General features: G+C 40.2%; 1 protein-coding gene across 3 annotated transcripts in view; it reads right to left on the bottom strand.

Annotated features, from left to right (window-relative positions):
• The window catches only part of SNCB (synuclein beta), a gene marked incomplete at both ends in the record, with an annotated part of 29,346 nt that extends 5,075 nt beyond the window's left edge, over positions 1-24,271 (bottom strand). Inside the window, 4 exons of one of the 3 annotated variants that reach the window (XM_083354115.1) lie at positions 1,124-1,213; positions 4,463-4,581; positions 5,416-5,457; positions 24,142-24,271. In XM_083354115.1, coding sequence (XP_083210241.1) covers positions 1,124-1,213; positions 4,463-4,581; positions 5,416-5,457; positions 24,142-24,262 — 372 coding nt within the window. The remainder of the gene's footprint in view (positions 1-1,123; positions 1,214-4,462; positions 4,582-5,415; positions 5,458-24,141) is intronic. The other 2 variants (XM_083354113.1, XM_083354114.1) reach the window with 2 other exon arrangements.
• Positions 24,272-25,061: the final 790 nt, after the last annotated feature.

Raw genomic sequence — 25,061 nt, 5'->3', positions numbered from 1 at the left:
CTTGCAAATGATGAGCTCAAAATCATACTGTGGAAGCTGGTTGGCTTTGTTCTTTCCTGTGGAATTTGCACGTGAGCAGTTTGTGATCTGTTCCACGTATAGAGGTGTCAATTTGGTTTAAACAATGCATTATCATTAAAGACATCATTGGATTGGCAGAAACTGGTAAATCATTCTCCTTCATTTCTGCTTTCCAAATCTGGCAACGTTTTCCTCACTGATTCAAATGTTGGCATTTCAGTCTCCAGTCAAAGGCAGCACATCTTGTTTACATGTTCTATTGATTTCAGATTCAGCGTGACCATAAAACTCACCAGTCTCCTCTTTTTCTGCATCAGTAGTTGGAACATAAACCTGGATAATCATCATGTTAAAGAGTTGTTCATGAAGTCTACTTTGTATTCTTTGTTCATTTGCTCATTATACCCCAGTACTGTCTCTGCTATATCCTTCCTAATTATGAAAGCAATGCTGTTTTTTTTTTATTTTACATGTCCCGAATAGTAATCATGATGTACTGACTAAATGTTCCCAATTCCAGTCTGTTTCAGTTTTGTGTTAAGATGTCACTGTTCATTAATTTCACCTTTTAACTGTTCAGCTTTTCCACATTTATGTTTCGTATATGCCATGTTCCTACTGTAATTCTGTGTTTGTAACTTAGGATTTTTCCCCCTTTTATAACAGTATCAGCAATTAAAAGCCTGGAAACATTTAATCCACATCATAAATATTGTTTAGTACTCCAAAAGAGCTTCAGCCCTTCTTCAGTAGTGACTTGAGTAAATCTAATTAGCCTGGTGTATCATCAGTCATTTTATCTTGTCAAGACATGCGATTTTCTTGGTGAAACAGGAGGGGTTTACCATTGCCTTCTCCTACACTTTATGAAATGATTGTTGTTACTGCCTCCAGTGACTTCCTATATTGCTTTTGCCTGATATAGGTGCCTGCTTGCTTTAGCTTGACAGCTAGGATGACCTTCATGTTTTACTTGGAAGATGTACTCTTAGCATATACACCCGCATCCCTGGGTGGGGAGATAGAAGGCTAAACCTCTTTGTTCCCTAGAATTCCTTATTCCTACTTGGCGATCAGGTTGCTCTAATTCTGCTCCACTCACCTGCGGTGGCTCTTCATAATTCTCACTGTCAGGTTCTAACAGTGGTTCTATCAGGGGCTCCTCCACTGCTTCCTGACCAACCTCCTCAGGCTACAAATGAAAAATGAGAGCCAATATTACTTACTTCTGCCAGAGCACTTCCAATATGTCCTCTGAAGGTTTCCACAAAAAAAAACAAAAAATAAGCTTCTCAAACAAACAAAGGAACAAGCATCACATGGATTTCAGAAAGGTATCTAATTGCTAGATTGGGGCAAAAACAATCTTTAAAACTGTAAGAGTAAATGCCCAAGCAAAGTTATAATCAGTCTTTCTGAAAGTCTTGCTTCTCACAGTTCCCACTCCTGGACTGCCTCTTTTTCCATAAACTATACTCTCACAAAATTTCATAGACAACATATATTTTACAGGAATATTTGAAAAATACTTAGCAACTAAAAGACTAGGTAACGAGGTATAATGACACCGGAGAAAGTAATGGCTGTGTTTGCAGGACATGCCAAACATGTTAACAATGGTTTACTGGAAATGTTTAGATTCCTACATGAATTATATGTTAACAACCCTGGCTGGATTTATAGTATCTAATTCTCAAACTAGCCAATCACATAGCTTAACATGTTATGCAAACCCTGCCATTGTTTGATAGAATGATGTACTCTGTAGTCCTATATGTTATTGTATGACGGAAGATCATTTAGAGCAGAGTTAATAGTAATCAGCAGGTATTCCACTTATCTTATGAATTGGCAATGTTAGCCAGTCACATCCTTCTTTTCACTGGGATGTTCAAGGAAGATATAAGATTGCATGAATCTGGAATGAATGAATGCTTTGCATTTGTTTTTGCTAAAAAAAGATACAGAACTTATATCTTCATTATGCAATTAAGCTTTATTAATTTTCTGAACAACGGGCAGATAGGATAATAAAAGAAAAAACAACTAAGCCCTACTGAAAAAAATTAGCATGGATTCTACAAAGGTAAATCCCGCTTCATCGGTATTTTAGACTTTTGTTTAAAGTGCCAGCAGGTACATGGAAGTAACCCTGCCAACACTATAGTTCCTCATCAAAGGGTGTAATTTTCTCAACTGGAGTCCTTCAAGGATTTGTATTAAGATCAATGCTGATTTAGCTTCTTCTTAAATTATCTTTATTTAGTAGTAGAGCAGGGATCTCACTAAATTTGAAGATAAGGTGGATAAAAACCAAACATGACTGTGAACAGTTCCTGAAGCATCTTTTAAAACTACACGAGTGGTTAACCAAGTGGTAAATACTGTTAAATATAAAGTTTTGTACATTGGACAAGCCACCCACCCCTATGCAAATTTCACATAACCTATGTGAACTAAAGAGAAAAAAACAGTATGGGCCCCAGTTCAAGGAAGATACGCAGAAGATGTGAAAAAGGTAAATTCCATTATAGGGATCAGTGGGAAATGAACTGAAAATAAGTTTCAACATTTTAATAAACTTGTATGGCTCAACCGCATATTGATTATCGTATACAGTTCCAGTTGCACTTTTAAAGTGCAGAGAGAAAGCTTAAAAAGCACCGAAGAGGTTAAGCACAATGATCGGGGGACTCAAATGCTCTCTGTGATAAATGGCTAAGATGTTTAGGATTATTTAGCGAAATGGCAGTGAGAAAGCACATGACCAAAGTACACAAAATCATGCTTGGCATATGGGCCAGAGGGTTTTTCCCCCCTTCTCAAGCATCACTTCTGTGGGTTCATCTATATATGCCCATCGATTTGTTATGAGGACAAGTTTTCCACTCTCTCTCGGAGAACCAAGCTGTTCCATGCAGAGATTCCAGCTGCACAGAAGAAATTCATCAGAAACCAGCAGAGCTCTGGTTCCAGGGCCATCTTCTCTATCCAGCTGCTGTGTTCCAGGCCTCCAGGGCCGTTTTTCTTATACTGTAGCAGCCACCGAGATGGCTCTTGGGTACATGTGCAATTTGGATCAAGAGAATACTGGTCTTGTGAATGACCCAGCGCAGTTCTCTGAAGTCTGTACTCCCGTTTGTAAGCTCTTTACGTAGGTAAAGTATCAGTTATAGGAGAAACAATTATTTTAGTCTTAATCCCTGGTTTTTTTTTTTTTGAATGGCACATTTTTTGTTTGTTTACAAATTCATAAATGCTGCATTCATTTCTGTGTCACCTCAAGTGTTCGTAGGTGATCTGGAAAGCTACAGCCACCACTTTGCCACTGTCTGCTCAGCGAGGTAGCTTAACAACAGCTGCTGCCCTTCCCTCATACTGATTTCAGCCTCTCTTGCCCACTCCACTCCATCCTCCTTTGCCTGCCAGCTTCTCTATCTCTCACTGCTAAGCAATTGCTCTCCTGAAAGTAACCTTACTGCTTCCTGTGAAAGCAGCAGTAACATTCCAGAGTTGTGGTAACAGGTAGGCCTCTGGGCCCACATTTTTTTAAATGACATTGTTTCTTCCCATCTCAAGGATGGAAGGAAAGCATCAACATGGCTGTTGGGAAGAGCCCTGTGATTGGCAGTCCGACATCACACTTCACAGGCTCCTTCCCCCCCCCCTTGCTGAGTAGAGCAGAGTGCCTCTTCCTGCCTGAATGCACTGGCCTCATTTTCATCTTCAGCTGTTGCTATTTTAAGCTAAGCTGGAAGCAAATGGTTCACTGGCAGCTCAGCTGCAAGATTTGAGAGTTTTTTCCCCCTCAGATTGGCAGTCCTGCAGCAGCCAGACAATTTCTGTAATACTGTTTGGTTTTCTCAGCCTCAAGATGCACAAAGTTGGGCTTCTGGCCGCATGCCAGCTCAAATGTATACATTCATCAAACAAGTTATAAAAATGAAGCATAAAAAAAACCCCATCTGTCAGGCTGACATAAACGAATATCACCACCTTTTACAGTATGTACAATTGATAGGATAGAGATTTGCAGACATACTGTGTTAATATATTACTGCATAACCCATATATGCAAAAACACTTCCTTGTATACATGCATTCTCGTTCCTGCACACCATGGGTATAGGTATAATCCTCATCCAAAGCAATAAGGTATCCTATCATGCAAAATTATTGGAATGTTGTTGCATTTCCCCCCGACCCCTGGTCATCCTAATAGGTCCTCATCCCAAAATAAGAATGCAGCCTAAATTCATAACAGAGCCAAACTTCAGTTTTTGGGGAATTTAAAGTAACAGATCTTACATCAATATTAAATGCCACTCAGATCTATTAGGGCTCAGCTATCCTTCCTTTCTATGGTAATTTTGAAATTCTTCCGCCTCTAGAATGATTCTTAACAGCTCTTATAGCCACCTGAAGGGTACAGGAGGCCTACCTTCACATCAGTGGGAAATTCTTCTTTCTTGACCAGTCCTGTGGCAGCTGCAATATTGCCAGCTCCTGAGAAGACAGCTCCACCCAGCTGTGATGCCTGCTCCTTTGTCTTCTCAGCAACTATGAAAATCAGAAGACAGAAAGAAAAAGTTCTAAGCCTTATGAGACCATACAATCAGTTCATTATACTGGATGCACAATGTGTGGCCTTTCACAGCTTGGCTAAAGAAAAAAGATGTTGACTTGGAATATAATTTGGCAGTACTGTGAAGATGTACAACTACAATACAATGATACAGCCTATAAGGCCATGGAAGAAAAGCTATCGCTATTAAGTCTATCTTCTTCCTGCAGCACATATGTCTTTTCTGGACTCTACACTGCTTCAGTGTGCACTGTCTCGTTTTAAGCAAGCCACTTATTTTGCTCTCCAGTTCAAGTCCACTTGGACTGTTAGCAGGAATGCAATATGTCTCAAGTGAAAACCTTGCCCCAAGTGAGTGAAACTTTGGGGTGGGGGGGAAAGGGTAGTTTTGTGTTGGATCTGATTGTTGGGTTGTTGTTTTGCATTTTTGGAATTATAAACGTGTGCTATAAAATGACTGCCTGAAGATTTGCTGTAATTTAAAGCAGCCATTCCATCTCTTAAAATTCCTGAATCTTCCCCTCAAAGATGTGTCCTAATTCAGCCCAATTTTAAAATGTATCCTTTGATATGAGATATAAAGCCTGGTGTGTCTGTCAAGCTGAGTCAAGTTGCACACTCACTGTATCTTAGCCAGTCCTTTTAGGCAGTTTTGCCAACAGGTGACAAGTAGTTAGAACACTTTGTCCAGCTTTAGTTATGAGAGAGATTTTAACAATATCACTATTTTATTGACTTGTCAATGTTTTAATACAACTATCCATTCAGGATTAAAGTTGGGGGAGAAGAGAAACAGCAATAAACATTACCTGAGGTCACACCATGCACCACACCTTCCCGAGTTTTACTTCCTAAAGAGACAGAAAGAATGAACAGTTAACAATAGACAGGTGTATGCCATTTCACTGGAAATAATAAGCAATTCATTTTATTCTATTTCTAGCCACATTTTACTTTCTCCAGGAAATAGCTTTCCTTTTAAAAAAAAGTATAAGATTTGACATTTATCTAGTTTCTGGAAGGGTAGCCATATGAGTTCTTACAGCGAAACACAAATCTTGTAGCATTTACAGACAAATATATTAAATCCAGTTTGCATTTCATTCATTCTACACACATTAGCTTGCCCTTTTCAAGTTGCCTTCTCAAGGAAACATGGAAAGAAATTTGGTATCCCAGTTCTTCAGGCAGAGACTCATTTCAGAGGGAAGAGACCTTGGGATGAAATATCTCTGCCCAACCCCCACATTTTATAAATTGGATGGCTAGTATCAATCAATCAATGAAATCATGCTTGCAATAGTTCCCTCAAATATAGAAGCTGTCAGTTGCTAATTTGTGGACTGTAACTAATTCCAAGCAACCAATTAGGACAAACATTCCTCTGCGGACAGTTTATCATAACATTTGGGAGCAGGTACTTAAATATGTGCATCACATTATGAAACTTTTACAACTAAGGCAGGGAAGTGAAAAAAAGATGAGGCAAGGGCAGCATTGGGCCTTACGTTATATGAAAATGTTACGAGTTAAGGATGAAAGGAAGAGTTGCTTCTCTGCTCCTCTGTGCTTCTGGATAATCTAAGGCAGTGTGTATCAACCTTGGCAACTTTCCGATGTGCGGACCTTAACTCCCAGAATTTCCCAGCCAGCCTCTCTTCCTACTGTAAATGGATTGCCTGAACCTGGGGCTTCAAAGCTATAGTACTAGTCTCCTTGAGTGTCCAATAAGAGACTTATTTATGTGCTGTCCATTTTGTCTGGGGGCATCTTATACTCAAGGTCTAGATGACACATAAGCCATAAATTTTTGTTTAAAGCACCTTGTGTGTCAGGTGGGAAAGGGCTAAAGTATGGTTGCTAATTATACTTGTTAGCCAATATTTTTAGTTTAGTGTGTCATGTGAAATTACTGTAAAAAGACAGTCATTGGCTATTAAGAAATGAGGCAGGAAGAGGGGATATGAGATGTTACATATTCTAATAGCACCCAGTTACTAGTATTTTTTTTCATAAATTAACAACTTTCTCAAAGCTAAAATTTGCATAATATGATCATGAAGATACTTTAGGCTATGCCATTTCAGACTTCTTTATGCAAATTTTTCACTTTTAATCTTAGCATGTGAGAGGGCTACACCAGAACACATTCCCCCCAAGCATCTAGTTCCTTGCATAAATTACAGAGAGTGCTGTAAAGAAAATTCACTCATCTGCCTTAGTCTACAACAGGGGTGTCAAACCCGCAATGTCACGTGACGTCTCGCAATGTATCATGACTTTTTTTTTCCATTGCCAGCAATGGGGTGGGTGCAGTTTTGGAATGATGTATCCGGCCTGCAGGCCAGCAGTTTGGCATCCCTGGTCTACAATATAAAATAGTTCAATCCAAATATAGAATTGCCATCTCAGCAAAAGTTATACAGGCACTAACCAAACTCTCTTCACGGTAACAGAATTCAAATTTTCTAAAACAAACAAAGCTAAGTTACTTGGTATCTCCTTCAGTGCTTTAGGAGTTGTTGTATAATCATGAGTCATCATTGTAGACTTAATGCAGCTGTACCTGTTGAATGTGGGTCTGAAATAGGATAATTTGTGTAGACAGACATCTGACATTACAACTAATTCAGAGAAAAGATCAAATACAACTGAACCAGCAGGAAATCAGTTAGAACTCTTAAGTGGCAATACTGCTGACTTACTAAATAAGATGCTAGAATGGCGATCTAGACAGGCTAACATAAAAGAAAAATATGAGCCTATTGTGTTGCTATCAGTATATTGTGAAAACTCAGAAAATTAATTCCACATTAACCAATCTGGTCTAAGTAGTTACAATGCAGACTAAGAGCAGGAAATCCGGGTTTTAATCTTGTTTTAGGCATGAAAGCCAGATGGGCCACTCCCACCCAGTGAGCTTGGTAGTTTTCTTGAAGAGGTTTGATTGCCCAAACTAGATAACATCGGTGCATGATGATATTACCTAGTCTGGGTAATGAAACTTCTGCAAGGAAACAACCAAGCTCAGAGAGCATCAAGAACACTCATTTCAACCCTGAACTACAAATATTCTGCTCTGTCAGCATTCTTACCCTCTCAGCCCCAGGAAGAAGGCAATGGCAAAGCACATCTGAACATGCCACCTAGGCAATTACATAAACTTCCCATGCAGGCACCTGTAGTCAAAACTGACTCAAAGGTATTATTATATATGGCCAAGATTTACTTCAGTTGTGCACAGAAGATACTCAACAATGAAGCTGTTTACTGTATATCAGTTTCTGCGGTCTTGAAATTGTCCAGTATAACAAAGACCAGCTAATGGCTTTATTTGGGTTAGCTATTCCTAGAACAGGGGTCTTCAAACTCGGCCCTTTTATGACTCATGGACTTCAACTCCCAGAATTCCTCAGCCAGCATGCCTGGCTGAGGAATTCTGGGAGTTGAAGTCCATGAGTCATAAAAGGGCCGAGTTTGAAGACCCCTGTCCTAGAACCTCATGGATAAAATTAAGAGTATTCCAGAAATCACTGTATTTATACCCATATGCATGCACGTATCACAAAATGTGCATAAATATGATTCATTTCGGGGAGGAATCCCTGTTGTCTGTCTTCAAATAATATGCCTCTTAATTACTGTATGCCATCTAGAAATGCAGTCTCCAGGGGATATAAATATTTAAAAATGAAGAAATATATTTCATTTTTCCTACTCATAGATTGTAATATTTTGTCACTATTCATTCCCCCTTGCTAGATCAGCCAGTGGCACTATGAGTGCTTATTCAAGCATCACTAAATCCTGTGACTTTATTAGGAATCAATGACAAAATCTTCCTACCCATGAATTAATTTCCAAATCTCAAGGCATGGATCATGGACATAGCACAGCTATTCTGCTTTTGAGCTTCATGCACTAAAACCAAAGCACAGATATCCTTAGTAACTATAGTAACTATATCTCCTCCCCCCCCCCCCGCTTCTTTAGTACTCCATTCTTGAAACATAGGGCCCTTCTGTAGTTATTTTAGGCTTCTTTGAAAAATCAGCAAAAGCCAAGAATGTTTCTTTAATATTCTAAAGGGAATACTATTTGAAATTTGCATGCTCTGCCTTTCTAATAGTACAGCATACACCCTTCATGATTGTTAAAATGCTGAACTATATTCTTTTCTATCCTCAAACAAGCTTCGTCCGTTTCAAGTCCATTAGGGAATTCCATGAGCTCTGGCATTAAATCAGTGTTAGTGTTGAATAATAGTAAAACCCAGATTCTGTTATTTTTCTGGAAGGTCTATCTGCAAATTACCCAAGAGGCTAAGAAGCGGTGAGAAGCAATGCCCTGTTAATATGCCTTTCATAATGCACAGCTTTTTCTATAGTATTAAAACCTTCCACTGATTGCTTGTCAAGATTGGAACGTAAAAACTATGTGACATAAAAACTGTTACTTGCACACCAAAGAATCCAAAAGAGCTTATGGAGCTTACTTTCTGTTACATTTTCCAGGATGAAGCAGATGTTCCACACTGTGAGATGTTAATAAATGCCAGGTAAATGAAAAAAGGGCAAAATATGTGATTCTTTCAGGACTGTCAGAATCTTAGTCAGAGTGTACTGAGGGATAGTAGCTTGCATAGAAGGTGAGTCATAAGGGTGCGCAGAATTAAGGTAGGAACTAAACAATGGGTAACATTGGGCACCAGCTAAATATTTTATATTACAATTCCTATAAGCTCTAGTCACTATGGACAACAATCAGGATTTGTGTGTATTGTAACTGAAATATCTGAGAGTTCCAAGTTGCCTATTCCTGGCTTAAGTATTATATTCCATCTTTTAATTGCAATATGTTATTAATATGCATACACAGTATAAGTTACCAATATGCACAGCTTCCCTCACTGCTTCCCTCACAGTGAGGGAAGCTGTATAAAGATGCTCCTACTTTAAAACCATGTGAAACATTCCATCTTGTATTAAGAGGTTTCACCATTAACTGCTATGTGGGAAATACAGTGAAACAAGGTTTTCCTCTATGAGAAGTGAAGCCTTCCTCTAAGAGGGGCAATCACTTTGGGCACAACTTCCTGATGTTCAATCATCTACTGATCTACAGTGACTCAAATAAGGTTTTGTCTTAAAAATAAAACTTGAATACATAGAGAATTAGAGGAACTAAATATTATAATTAAAGAAGAACACCCAAATTCAATTTACAATTATAGAATGAAACCAGATAAATATCTTTTTGGATATTGGAATAATACTGCAAATATTGGAAATAGTCAACAATATTTTTAAACAATGAATCCATAAATGAAAGAGTGCTTGCCCGTATGGACAGATTGTTTAAAAGAAGTTATGGAAGGGGAACGAGTTTTAACTGACAAGATTGAGACTGATTTGAAACTGGATTTAAGAATAGTAGGCTATGAGAATGACATGGGAAAGGATGTTGGATTGAACATACAAATAAATCAGCTTGTCTTAAAAATTAAAACGAGAGATACAGATAACAAACCAAGAGAGTGGTAAGGATAATTTTTCTAGTATATTGGTTTTACAAAAGAGGCTTGTTAAAGTTTTGAATTTTTTTGAGAAGAGAAACAAATAAGGAAAAGAACTCAACTTCTAGGACAGGGATCCCCAACCCATGGCACCGGTCCATGGCATGCCAGAAACTGGGCTGTGTAAACAAGTGAAGCCCATCCATGGGATGCAGGCAGCACACTAAACCACACCCCCTCTGATTGGCGGAAAAACCCTCTCTATGTGGACCCCATCCCTCGTGCCCAAAAGGCTGGGGGCAGCTGTTCTAGGACATTATTTGGACTAGAGATCAAGATTATCAGAAGTAAAAGGAAGGAATATAAAGCTGGTTTATTTGATCAAGTAAATAATATGTTGTTTTCTCTAGTAACTCTCCCAATGGACAACGGAACTGAAATGACTAGATTTTCTGGATTTGCCTATAAATAAAAAGTGGGATATGGAAAGAAGAAAACTTTTGTTGTATTTTAAGAGGTGATGAGTTACTAAAATTGATTGTATTTCTGATGCAGGTTGAAAGTCACTTCTTTATATATTTCCTTTTTCTTGTTTCTTATTTTTTATTTTCTCTTTCTCTTTGTTCTTTTCTCCCTCTCTGTACCTTCTATTTTTTCAGTTTGTATTAGTTTCTACTGTTGCAATTGCAATCTTTAACAAAATTATTATTAAAAAAAAAGAAAGCGGGTAGGAATAAAGGAAGGTGCTGCTATCTCAAGAGCACAAAAAACTGTATCAGGACTGACTTTCAACAGGCAGCAAAATGTCTTGGGCTGCTGTGGGCTTCCACGGCCTTCCTCAAAGGCAACAAGCAGTTGATGTTTTCTTCCAATGTGACCATATTTCACTGGTCAGTGAGCCATGCCAAAATTGACGCTCTCCTCCATCAGTTTTCTTGCAGCATGTGGCAGCAAACAAGACAACGCATCTGATATACACAGAATCACCCATAGTTTTAGTTTTTAGTTTAGTTTTATTCGATTTTTATACCACCCTTCTCCCGAAGGACTCAGGGCGGTGTACAGGGCAATAAATATAAAAGCGAAATACAAAAGTTAAAAGAACAATTAAATATTATGCCCGAATATAAACAATAATTAAAAGCCATATTAAAACCCTAACCCATCAAACCAGGTCAGATTGATCAAATAAATAAGTTTTTAGATTGCGCCGGAAGGAGTGAAGGTCGGGGGCCATCCGGAGCTCGACCGGCAAGCGGTTCCACAGGTCTGGCACGCCCACAGAGAACACCCTCCCCCTGGGGGCCACCAATCGACATTCTTTGATCGGAGGCACCCTGAGGAGGCCCTCTCTGTGGGAGCGCACTGGACGGAGGGAAGTTGATGCCGGCCACAGGTGTTGCCGTAGGTAATCCGGACCCATGCCATGTAGGGCTTTGTAGGTCATTACCAACACCTTGAATCTCACCCGGAGGACAACCGGCAGCCAATGCAGCTTGCGGAGCAAAGGTGTAACATGGGAGTATCGGGAAACTCCTAGCATAACTCGCGCGGCTGCATTCTGCACCAGTTGGAGCCTCCGAGTGGTCTTCAAGGGCAGCCCCATGTAGAGAGCATTACAGTAGTCCAGACGAGAGGTCACGAGCGCATGAGTGACTGTACGCAAGGCATCCCGGTCCAGATAGGGCCGCAACTGGTGCACCAGGCGAACCTGGGCTCTTTCCCTCTTGCCAGGCTCCTTGCATTTATCTGGACTACAAGAAATGTGTGCCAGTTTTATGAAGTTGTATTTTGCTGGCAGCACAGCCTTCCAACCAGCCCTTGAAAATTCAGTTAACACCAAAAGCCACCACATTCTTCCCAACAGTGAATTCCATAACGAGCCATAACGAGGATAGAGGCGTGTCTACATTAATTATAGGTATAGTCTGTGAAGACCAGGACCCTACAAGGAAGCTATCTCATTGGCATGCTAAACAACTATCAACTCACTCTTTAACAGATCCTATGGGAAACAGCCTGGATGCAGTGATCATCCGAAGTATCACTGACATGAGCAGGGGTTTTTGTTGTTGTTCTTCTTCTTCTTTTTTAAGTGGGGAGGGGAGTAGGTTAGTTTCTAGAGATTTTGTCTACTAGCAGTGCTTCCATTTAATGATATAATTAGTAAAAGAGGTGACTTGGAAGTTTTCTTTTCCTTTTTTCGCTTTGGGAATTTGCCAGTGATTCCCTGGAGAAGTTGATACCCTTTTTGGCACAGAAAACAAACATGCAACTGCCCAGAGGCCAAGCAGTAGGCATGGAATTCACACACCTTCTCTGTCTGCCAAAGGGGGTGAGCTGGGATCATGTAAACAACCTCCATTCCAAAGAGATTCTCCTGGGGCATGTCTCATTTACGGAGAGTTTTATTCCTCGGGGTCAGTAGATATTTTTCCAGTTGCATAGCTGTCTAAAAGAAAGTGCCATATTTGGAATAAAGTATCACAGTATTCTCCCGCTTGCTCCCGGAAATAAGGAAACCGGTCCTCTTCAGACCTTCACCTCCGAACAAGTGAGCACAGGGTTAACTTTGCTAACTAGCCCTTGGTGCTCCACATCCTAGCAACTTCCAAGTAAAGATGTAACTCACCTACAGTCAAAGGGGCCTGCCTTTCACTACATATGGACTACAATAGAAGAGGTGCTAATCAGCACTTCCATCCCCATGGTGTAAAGGTGTGCATTGAAGATGATGTCTTGAGAACTATGAAGTATGATCTATGAAGTATGCAAGCCATCAGCTAAGAGGCAGCTGGCCTCATCCCAAGTCCCTTAATGCATTCTTATATGAAAGCCTGAAGTTGGCTTTGGGATTAAGCTGCATGCAATGTTACATGCCTCTTTGCACTCAACATACAGCTTCTGCCTATTCTTCAGAACAAATACCTGCCTCAGAAGAACTTTTCTCACAAAGAAAGACATTACATTCTCTGTACATGCCTGCTTTGATCCTGTTCATTATAAGCTCTCCCTCAATTTGCAAAGACACATTTAAAATAAAATGTAATTTGTTCCTGAATAGATGCTTAACGGGATGCTTAAAAGCCTGCCGATACATGAACCATGGAATTCAACTTCTTAACACTTGTGGTTATGAAGATATTAAAAATGTATAGGAACTACTAGATGAAATTATAGAATCACAGAGTTGTAAGTGACCTAAGAGATCATCAAGTCCAACCACCTGCAACTGCAGGATTCACTACACCAGGAGTGTCAAACTCAATTTCATTGAGAGCCGCATCAGCATTGCGGTTGCCTTCAGGGGGCCTGGTGGGTATGGCCAGGGTGAGCGTGGCCTACTGGGTGGGCGCAGCTGGAGTGCGTATGGCCTACTGGGTGGACATGGCCAGCTCTACATCGTTCGCATCAAGGGTGCCTATGGGGGCCTGGGCAGGAGTGGGACAGATCTGAGGGTCTCTGGCAGAAGGAGGGTCTCTGGGCCAGGGCCAAGGCAGTGGGGGCCGTTCCCTCACTGTTTCCAGGATGGCTTCGCGGGCCACATGAAACCACTTCACGGGCCGAATCCGGCCCCCGGGCCTTGTGTTTGACATGTCTGCACTACACTGTCCCTGATAGATAACTGTCCAGTCCCTGTTTGAAATCCCAGAAGTCCAAATTGAATAAGAAAGCATTCTCAAACACAGTACACCAGTGTGTGTAATAAACTACAATTACTACCACACTCACCCAACGTGTTTCTGGCTATGCAGGCTAAGGATGGTTTACGTTAGAGTCCAACACATCCATATTTAATGGGAAAGTAATAGAAATATCCAGTGTTTAAAGTGTGCTTGTAATTTCTACCCTTATCCCAATGTCCAGGAGAGTGCCACAACCACTTTGTTCAAGATCGACATTTATTTATTTATTTGTTTATTTATTTATTTATTCAATTTTTAAGGCTACCCAATCACCAAACACAATCGTTCTGGGTGGTTTCCAGAAAGCTAAAACACTCAGATATGAAATAGACCACATCATGCTAGGACAACTACTCCCAAACCCAGACTTAGAGGGTTCACACAACTACCTGGCTTGGATTGGGGAGAATGAAATCTCTCAGGCTACAAAATTTCATTCTAATAATGGATTTGCCAAAGAGGAAAGTGAGGATGTAGAATATATAAGCAAGCATCAATTATCAATGGACACTGTGAGGACTAGAGAGGGGATCTACTGTAAGAGAATATGAGGCTTTTCAAGTCTGGCTTGGTATAAATGTCAAACTACTGTTTCTGTTTGCTCAAAAACTGGCAACTACCTGCTTTGTTTCTTGGAATACAATGCAGATATAGTTCCTAATAGTCTTCAGCCTTGTCTCGTTGGGAGCACAACAAAACCTCTTGGGCACAGGTTTTGTTTTGGAATGGAAAGGTGATCAGTGTGTTGGTAACACTCAGCTCTGTTGCTCCTTACTATGCTTGATCATTGGTGAAGATTGATAAATGTTTAATGAGCAAAAACAATCTGAAATAAATCCAGAGCAAGACAGGGGCACCATTAGTTTATAAGAAACAGATTGGGGAATGACACTGCAGCTGGTCTGAATAAGGTTACATTCCTCCTGAAAGAATACAGATTTGCTGTCTTGGGCTACTCCTTTAACTTCAGCTGTCTCTGAAGTCAACCTATGTCTATCCTTAAAAGTATCCAATAATTGCAACTGATGCACAATGCAGTAGCTGCTACTAAGAATACAGCGCAAGGCATAGGGATTGTATAATGCATGCACTGAATAATATGCATTGTTCGCCAGTTGCTTGCCAGCACAATTTAAGCCTTAAAGCTCTAAATGGCTTAGCAGTTGACTAAAGAATCATCTTTTTTATTATGAATCTGTTTGGCTATTAAGATCTGTAGGAGAGGTCCTTCTGAAGAGGTCCCCATTGTCAAAGGCATGTATCTCTGGCATGTGGGAGAGGGCTTCCTCCTGCATGTTTATCAGGCTAGGAACATCAATCAGTCAAAGTTGCAGCTAAACCCTACTCTCGGTATTTAAAAAAAGAAAAATTATAAACAGGCATTCTAATTGATAAGTGACTGAATATATTAAATTATATTTAAACACTGGGGTTTTTGTTTATTTTCCTAGTTGCCTTAAGTGTTCCCAGACAACGATAAAGAAGAATATTTGTAGCCCAGGACTGAAATGAAGGGTCCTTGGTGCTCTCTGAGCTTGGTAGTTTTTATGCAGACGTTTCATTACCTAAACTAGGTAACATCAGCAGTGCTAGTAAGGAAACCCCACTCCCTGCTAGTACTGATGAAGTTACCTAGTTTGGGCAATGAAACGTCTGCACAAAAAACTACCAAGCTAAGAGCACCAAGGACCCTTTTTTCCCAGAGAAGAAAGGCAACATAGAAATCAAATACACATAAATCCTTCAATTGACTCAGTGTGATGGAATCGCCAATACCCAATGCTGCTGAACTTGCCTTCCCAGCTTTTTGGAAATGTGAGGAAAATGGTGACTAGAGCAGCAAGGCAGGGTTTGCTGGCCTGTCAACATAATGAATATTGCCTTCCACTCTCTAGCTCCTGCTATTGGAGGACACACCCTGTTTATACTTTTGGATTTTTGTTATTGTTACATGGCACACATCTAAACTAGGGACAGGACTGCAGATGCCCATTACTTCTTATTTTCTAAGAAAGCCAATAAATATTCCTAGAAATCAAGGTGATCCAGAGGATTAGTACTTTACTGCGTAGAATGCCAGATTCCTCATTCTTTTAATTTAAACTTTTTTTTAAAATGGCAGAGGCATGAAACCTAATGGAGGTCAAGGGAGTTATCCATATTCTATGATGGAGCCCTCGAAACAAATCTGGTGAACCATTTAGCAGATTAAGTTAACAGAAATCCATTCCCATATCCTCTTGTTTGAGATTATAGCAGGAACAAGTTGCTGTTCCAACATGTTTGTCCCTGTTCTCCATAGCAGAGCTATCTGTGATTGGAAAAATTATCAGAATATTCAGTACAGAAAACGTTCAGTGTTTTGTTCTTCTATTGGCACAACTAGAGAAATTTGTTAGTCATCTCATCTCCTAATACTCATGTTTCCCTACCTGTTCATCTGCCAGCTGTTCTTTGAACTCACAGACAAGTTCAGAAGGGTAATGTAATTATTATAACTGAGTGCTTTAAGAGATCCCACTTGCTTTCTTGGAGCATTCCAGTTAAGGAAATAGCACTACAATGATCAATAAACTACAGTTCAGTTATTAAGCATGCAGAAAGCAGTAGTACTTATATTAAAATCCCAGAGCGATCAGTTGTAGGCCCAGTGGTCTTCAGTGTTTTCCTTTAATTAGTGATCTGGAAAAAGATATTAAATTCCTTGCCAATAAAATATGCCAAAGCTACAAAATGGTCATAGTGATAATTAATGAAAAGGGTCCAAGACTTCCAGCATTGTGGGTTGCTTGCTCTGCTGGGCCTGTTCCAAGAAACATGTTGATGCAGCCAACTACAAGGTCAAACATCCAAGAAAAAATGTAAAGCAGATCTAAGCAATGGGAAACTGTCCTCAAAAGCAGTAGAGTGCAATTTTTGATTTCCTATTTTCCATTGCATCTACCACCTTCCCGTTTCATTCTTGTACTCACCACGTTATACAATTGCTAGCCTTCCAGTCAAGCCCACGTTCACAGTCTACACAGATTAATTAAACCCTAAGTCTATTTAAGCAACCTTTTCTTCATATAGTCAACAAAATAAAGGTGTGGCAAAATGGTGTTTTCTCTCTACTATTTGGCTTACATGCAGAAGTTAATTACAGTAATTAATTACTGGCAAGCAGGGTGGATTTTCTGTAACAAAAGGTTTTCTTGTTAATCAGAGTCTTTAAACAACTTAATTCCACCTTCAACCCATTTTCCATGACTCTCTATGCCATGTGCTGGAGGACAAACATCTGCAGTACATTATCTCCACATGCAACTCAGAACCTGGCATTCTGTTATACAGCTTTCCTATACTGTAGAATGTATAGTGAGGAATGTTCAAACAGTACATTAGAAAAAGCAGAGAGCAAGCATACTTTTGCTCTGCAGCCAGAGTCTAGGACAACTCGCGTGGCCAACTCACCATGGGCAACTCACTGCAGGACAAGGGTTGCACTAATATCAAAGAAATTGTGGAAAAGAAAGGGTGCAAAAGAAGGGACAGAATGAAGTGTGAATGACAAAAATTAAAATAATTAAACTGTATTGTTCAATTGTCCCACGGCTAGTTGTCTCACGGCGAGTTGGCAGTGGCGAATTGTCCCATTCCACTCCAACCACACATCACTGTCATAGAAGACCTCCAGAGGGTGACAGAGAAAATACTAATTGCAGAATAGATGCAGCCTGATCTTAAGTATGCATAATTAGAAGCTCCACTGTATTCAATGGGACTTATTCCTACAGACAGTCCTAAACATACAACCACAACTGAGATCACGACTTCCATCACTAAGTGAGGTGATTGTTAAGTGAACTGTGCCTGATTTCACAACTTTTTTTGCTGCATTTGTTAAATGAATTGCTTGGTTATTGAGTGAATCTGGCTTCCCCCAATGACTTTGCTTTTGGAAGCCTGCTGGGAAAGTCACATATAGTGACCATGTGACCCCAGAACACTACAACCATCATAAATACTTGCCAATTGCCAAGTATCTGAATTTTGATCATATGACCATGTGGCTATTGGAAAAGTGGTAAGTGCAAGAACTGGCCATAAATATTTTTTTTTCAGTTGTAAGATTGAACAGTCGCTAAATGAATGTTTGTAAATTAAGGACTAACTGTATAAATGGTCACAAGATTGTAACAATTGTTCCTTCTGGGACAAATACCTGAGAAAGGCCTGGCCTGGTCTGACCTGGCCTATAGCCGAAAAGAAATAGAAGAATGGCTTGATAGGTGGGGAATACCAATATAACTTCCTTGAGTATAGAAAGCTAGCATTTCAAGGAAAAATGCTACTTCAGTGTGCTAAAAATTAGTACATGAAGGGAAGTTTGTTTCTTCAATAAAGAGGGGCATTCTTAAAAAAATGACTCCATAATCATATTTATGGTACAATCCAGCATCCATCAATCTACTTACATGAGTATGAACTCCTTAAACCAATATCCTGCAGCTACCCAGATACAAACTACTTTTTTCACAGGTGAGTCTATACCGATGATTGAACCCAGTTCCACATGTGAAAACAGCTTCTGCGTGCAAATACAGAAACATTTTTCTGCATCTCCCTGCTAACCTGATTTCTCTCTACCTTCGCTTTCCTTAGCCATATTTGGAGGAAATTTCCACCAGTCTGACAGTTTCCTCTCTTTCCCTTGGAACACCACACAATCTGCAATTCTTCCTACAATTTGAAAATAAACGAACTAGACTATTACAGCTGAGAGTTGTGGTTTTAAGATCTACATGTTTCTAAATGGAATTGAGAAAGGTAGAAATGTTTTGGATCAAGTTCCATCAGTATGATATTCTGTATCAGGATACTGAAGGATCTGTTGTTCAGAACATCAACAAGTCATGAGTTGGTCAGTCTGCTATATCATTCCACTAGATAATGACTTTTCATAACCTGTTAAAGAAGCCAGGACTTCTCAGTTTTTTAATAAATATTATTTAAAAGACTTCAAGGAAGACATAAATATCTTAGGGTTTTATTATAAGAAAGATTTCTTCTTTCACAAAGAAGCAGATAAATTGGCTGCGACATATGCTAGACCACATCATCAATTATCCAATCCCTTAATAATATGAATATTCTAGCTTCCTTTTAAAATCTATAGGGTGGGGTGGAAAGAATAGCAATTTTAACAGGAATTCAAAAATGAATTATCATGTGTCTTGCCAACTCCACATCCATCTAAATTGGATCATTTTTCTAGTCAATTAATCTCCATTTTGATCTTACAGGGCTGTAACTTTAAAAATGAAAATATGGCATTCTAGAATCTAGCAGTTTTCTTCGACTGGATGCACAAACCATAGTTTGTTTTAACATGAGTTTGTTGGATCAGCTTAAGTGGCTATTTTTTTTCTTCCATTCAATTGTGTCCAATTCTCAGACTGCCTGGACAAGTCCCTGCAGTTTTCTTGACAAGATTTTCAGAAGTGCTTTGCCATTGTGGTGGTGCAGTGGTTAGAATGCAGTATTCTAGGCTAATTCTGCTGACTGCCAGCAGTTTGGCAGTTCGATTCCCACTGGCTCAAGGTTGACTCAGCCTTCCATCCTTCCGTGGTAAGTGAAATGAGGGCCCAGATTGTTGGGCCTGCAGGTAGCACATGAAACCACACCCCTTTGGTTCACGGGAAAACCTCTCTCCATGGAACCAGTCCTTGGTGCCCAAAAGGTTGGGGATATATAGCACAAAAACAGTAAAACAAAAAAAAACCCAACACCAATCCATATAGCAGCCTGTCACTCAAAGAAAGAGAGAAATAGGACAGATAGTGCCTGGATACATTTTGTTGGCATCTCCTCAGAAAAGGCTTGGCGGAAGGGATGAACCAAGGCCTATACATGCTACCACATATGCACACATTATGTAAACCCATAAGTTAGGCTTTACAAACTCCAATAGTTGGGTTCCAAATTATGCAAGCTACAGTGTAACAAACCACATTATGCTTAAAGTCAAAGTGCAAAGTCACAGCAGAGGAAAAAAACTTATGGGGAAAGGGGCAGTTAGCTAATCTCAGGTTCTCTCAATAGGGAGAATAAGATGAAGAATGAGAGAGAGCCAGGAGGCAGGACAAATATGGAATTGTTGGTACCCTGGCTACATTCATAAGAGACTAAACTAAGGTGCAATTTGGCCCTCTATTTTCTTTTGAGGTCAGATGGACCACAGAGATGACTCCGAAGAAGTTATGTGGAAACCATTAGCAAAATATGAACATAACCTAAGAAACCAGAAAGCATGAGAAAGAAACTCAAAACTCTGTGTCTTGACTCTGTTTGGTTTAAAGGAGGGATGGAGAAAATACTGTTGGGGGTTCAAGGTTCTCTTGGTGTATCCTAAATCAATAAAGCTGAGTTCAAGTACTTCTTGTAGTATATGTTTCCTCACCTGGCCTTCTTTGAGGTATTGACAGATTGCCATAGACAAAGATCAAAGTGCACTGGTTGGTTCATCATGTTATGTGCATCCTGAAGGGAGGCTTATCCTGAAATTAATTCTCTCTTCTGGCTTCTCTTCTATTTCCATTTCCATTTTCAATGTATATGGGCATGGAAAGAAATGAAGCATGGGTAGCAAGGAGAAGCCATGTGCCACAACTCATGGTTCAATATGAATTTAGCTTATTTTTAATAAAATAAAATAAAAGTCAACTCTACTTTGAGCAGAGCTCAAGACCTGGTGATTTTATCCAGACATATCCAGTTAGTTGTCTTGGGAACCGTGCAGAAATGGGAGAGCACTGCATTCTTTCAAGATGCCTTTTGGACTTTGTAGCAGCACTTAAGTTTTCAGCCTTTTGGTGGCCTCTCATTCGAGCACTATCCAGGACAATGGATCCTCCAGTTTGACTAACAAAACTATGAAAACAAAAAACTGTTGAGTGTTGACAGGCAAGTCATATGAAACCACCAGAATCTATATCAAAAAGGTTGCAAATCTACAAATATGGTTGCTTGCTTAGTTGTGTTGCCTGATGTTGGCCAGTGAGGATGAAGCTGAGCTGAAATAGCATTAAATGGGGCTTAGCATGTTGCTAAGGAATGTTCCTTGAGTGTGGCTCTTCTCAACAAGACACACCATATTCCTAATCAATTCTCCTTTATCCTTAACTCTTTTTAAAATATAGATTGCAGATTAATGTATCTTTTCTATAGTAGAACAGGAATTTAGAAAAACCCTACACATTGAAAAAATATACTCAAGAAGATATGAGGAAGAGAAATTGGCCAAGATGCAGGGAACAGCAATGTGTGCCTAGCACACTGAACCCTAAAGTAAGCCCACCTTTTTCACCCAAGCATATTGCTGGAATTCATGCTGTTTGGTTAATTTAGTGTTCAGCATATCATGCAAAGCCAGATTAGTTTTACAACAAGCATAGTTAACTCCTGGAAAGCATGTTTTGTGAACAAAGCAAAAATAATGGCTGAGCTGAAGAAAAAAATATAAGGCTCATACAGAGCTAGTTTCCAGATAACTACAATCACAAATTGTCCAATCACAAGGTTTGGAAGCCATGTTGGCAGGAAATATGGGAATTATATTTTAATTCATTTCGATCACAAGGATGGAAAAAAATTACAGGACAACCCCATTGTGTATTCTTATTTTTATTGTATGTGTAAATAATGCACAAAATTTATTTATTTATTTTAATTCCATTTATATCCCACCCTTCTCCGAAGACTCAGGGCGGCTTACAAGCTTAGCAGTAGCCTTCATTCTATGTATATGCCTGCTTATTAGGGCTTTCACACACACACCAAGCGGCATTATTACAAAGTCAGCTTAATTGCCCCCAACAATCTGGGTCCTCATTTTACCTACCTGGGAAGGATGGAAGGCTGAGTCAACCTTGAGCCTGGTGGGACTCGAACCTGCACTAATTGCAGGCAGCTGGTGTTACTTAAGGAGGCATCAGCCCACTGCTCCACCAAAAATATTTGTTCTTTGTGTGTGTGTGTGTGTGTGTGTGTGTAAAAATTTAGAGACCACCCATCTCTCTCTCAAGGTGAAGTCTTTGCAGCTACAGCTGCATCAGTGAAGAGCTCTTTGAATCTACTCCTGTGGCACGCAGCGGCTAACCAAATATATATTCAGAAATCACACATTAGGTGGGCTAGTATAGTTGTTTTGCACTATTACTCGATTGATTGATTGACTGACTGACCAGCTGATTATGTACTAAAAAATCTTAGTGAACTCGTAACTCAGTTTTCTGCAGGACGATCTGTCACAATTTGATTGACCATTCTCGAACAGTTGGAATTTAAAACTTGGTGCTTGCAATTCAAGAGATATTATACGGCTATAAAGACTAATAGCCATTGCTAGTCTATCGTTATAGAGTTTAACCAGCATTTCTCTTAAGTGGTGCCTAGTACTCCCCATGATGGCAGATCACAGTTGGAGATGTTTTTATGATTTGGGTTGGCAAAATGTAGAGTTTTGGGGGGGGGGGAATCCTGGATTCACATTTAGCTCGAATCAACTTTATTGTCTGCCTTTGATGTTTGGATTGTGAGCTGATCAAGTTAAGGCCAAATTCCTAATTGGCCAAGGAATACAAATTTAGAAAAGAGTTGAATGGAATGTATCCAAGCTAGGAGATAGTAGGGTCTACATCATATTGCTTTTTTTGTTTATTACAACTGGTTTTTTTCCTAATTCAAATTCCTGATTTAAAGCATTAGATTCATTCACATCTCTCTATCTCTCTCTCATTATTTTTTTCTGTAAATATATCAGAGAAAAAGCTGTTATAAATTACTATTTTAAATTTTTTCCTTTTGACCTTGGTTCAGGTAGATCTTGACTTACAACCACAAAATTTCCATTGCTAAGCAAGACAGTTGTTAAGTAAGTTTTGCCCCAATTTTGGCTTTTCTTGCCACAGTTGTTAAGTGAATCACTGAAGTTGTTAAGTTAGTAACACTGTTGTTGAGTTACTCTGGCTTCCCCCTTGACTTTGCTTGTCAGAAGGTCACAAAAGGTGATCACGTGACATCAGGACACTGCAACCATCTTAGATACACGCCAGTTGCCTAGCAGCTGAATTTTGATCATGTGACCACAAAGGTGCTGTAATGATCATGTGAAAAATGGCCATAACTCATTTTGTTCAGTGTTGTTGTAACTGTGAATGGTCACTAAATGAATGGTTGTAAGTCAAAGACTATCCGAACTTTATGGTCTTGCTGAAGGTTTTTGTTGCCTTGCTTTTTGCAAATGGCATCACAATTATAATTAGTTACAACTGCACTCATTCGATGATTATTTTATTTATTGAGCTTAGTTTTACAAGGAAGAAAAGCAAATATTCAGGAAGGTTGTGAGTCAGCACTAAGATGATGAATGACAAAATGGAATGAAGATGAGAAGTTGATAGATGAATCTCTGGAATGGAGAACTTGGGAATGGATCTCAATCAATAATATCAGTGGAGGCATGATTTATTCAAGTGTTTTGGGAATGGCTGCTCATTGGTGAATTTATCAAACTGGCTGAAATTTAACATTAAGATGAATTCATAAGCAGTCACATCCCTGCTTTTTCCCAAGGAACTATATAGCCTTAGAGTTTGTTGAAGGAAAAAGGCTTTAAGGTACCCCAATGTTTTCCCCCCCTGCAGAATGAAAGCATTTCATCTTATGTGTGGAGTAGCAGAAAGATTCCAGAACACTCACCTCATGACTGGAATTGCATCTTTACAGAAAGGGAATCACATCTCAGAACTGAAGCTGCCTCAAACCATGAAGGAAAAGGTAGAGAGGCTTTTTTTAAAGGTTGGGTTCGCAAAACATACTAAACCCAAATTAAATAAACCAGTGCATTCAACCTGTGTCTCTTAATTGGATGAGAAATCTGATCAATCACAAAGAAAAGGAGACACACATTGATAATTACTTGGAAATCAAACATAATCTCATAGGTAAAGGTGAATCCTAAAAGATGAAATCTTTTGGATACTGAAGGCAATCAGAAAGACTGGATACAGGAAAGCTCAGAAAGGAACCATACCGTTGGACTCTTTTTTTTTTTGGTTTCTTATCTATAATCATTCCGTATACAGAAATGATTGTTGAGGAAGAGAAGCCACTTGTCACTTTGGAAAAATCAACTAGAATAATGATAAAACCCTAACCAATGGAAGCCCGCCTCCTCCTCCTCCTCCTCTTTTAATCCTTCCTCTCTCTGCTTGGCAGATTTGTTTCCCTGCAAGGGGGGGGGGCGCATAGTGAGAGGGGCAGCTCTGCAGCTTTGCCTGCAGCAACCTTACCAACGTAGAGCATGCCTTCCTTGGTCTTCTCGGCTGCCACTGCTACCCCTTCCTTGGTCTTCTCTGCTGCAGCAACAACCCCTTCCTTTGCTTTCGAGAAGCCCTTCATAAACGCATCCATCCCGGCACTGAGCTCTGCACGGAGACAAGACACGGGGATGGAAGATGGCTTCAGCAAAGGGCGCTGCTGCTCCCAGTGAGGATAAGATGATCGGGGGATGGGGATGGTGGTGGGTGAGTCAGGCTTTAAAGAGATGGGGACTAGCTCAGGCTCTATATACTTCACAGTACAGTAGTCACAAAAACACCTCGTTCATAATCTTCTTCAGCAATAGCTCATTGCAAGCACTACCTTCCTGCCAGGGAAGTGTGCTGGAACAGACAGGAGACCGTCTCTCTCTTGGGTCTCCAAAAGAGGAGCGGAAGGGAGGGTGGGGATGTCTGGGCACATCCATAGCCATTGTTGGGAGTCCAGGTTGGTCGCTCAGGGAAGGGTAACCTTCGCGCGGCCCCCACCCAAAAAAAAAATAAAATTCAACAAGTCTGGGGATAGTTATCACTGCTGCAACAGCTGGTCCCCCTCGCCCTGATCTGCCATCCTAGATCTGGCCTACCTCGCCTGACTCAGGGATTGCAGCCGCGGGGGCGGAAAGCCACCCCTTTCCAGCCCCGTTCCTCAAAAGCATCGCTCCCGGTCACGGAGAGGATGCTTTTTCGCCCACGAAGAAGAGGGCGAAAACGAGGGGGGGACTCCGCGTCCTTGAAACCAGAGGAGGAAATGGGGAGAGTCAAAAGGAATGGCCGCGGGTTGTTTTTTGTTTTTTTGGTGGAAAAGATAGACCACGAGCCATCTCCTTTTCCCTACATACCGATCCAAGTCCTCCTGGCTCCGCTTTCCAAAGGAAGCGGAGGAAAGGCTC

The sequence above is a fragment of the Vipera ursinii genome, assembly GCF_947247035.1.
Source record: "Vipera ursinii genome assembly, chromosome: 2".
In the NCBI taxonomy this organism is placed as follows: domain Eukaryota; kingdom Metazoa; phylum Chordata; class Lepidosauria; order Squamata; family Viperidae; genus Vipera; species Vipera ursinii.
This window is presented reverse-complemented; position numbering and strand designations above follow the sequence as displayed.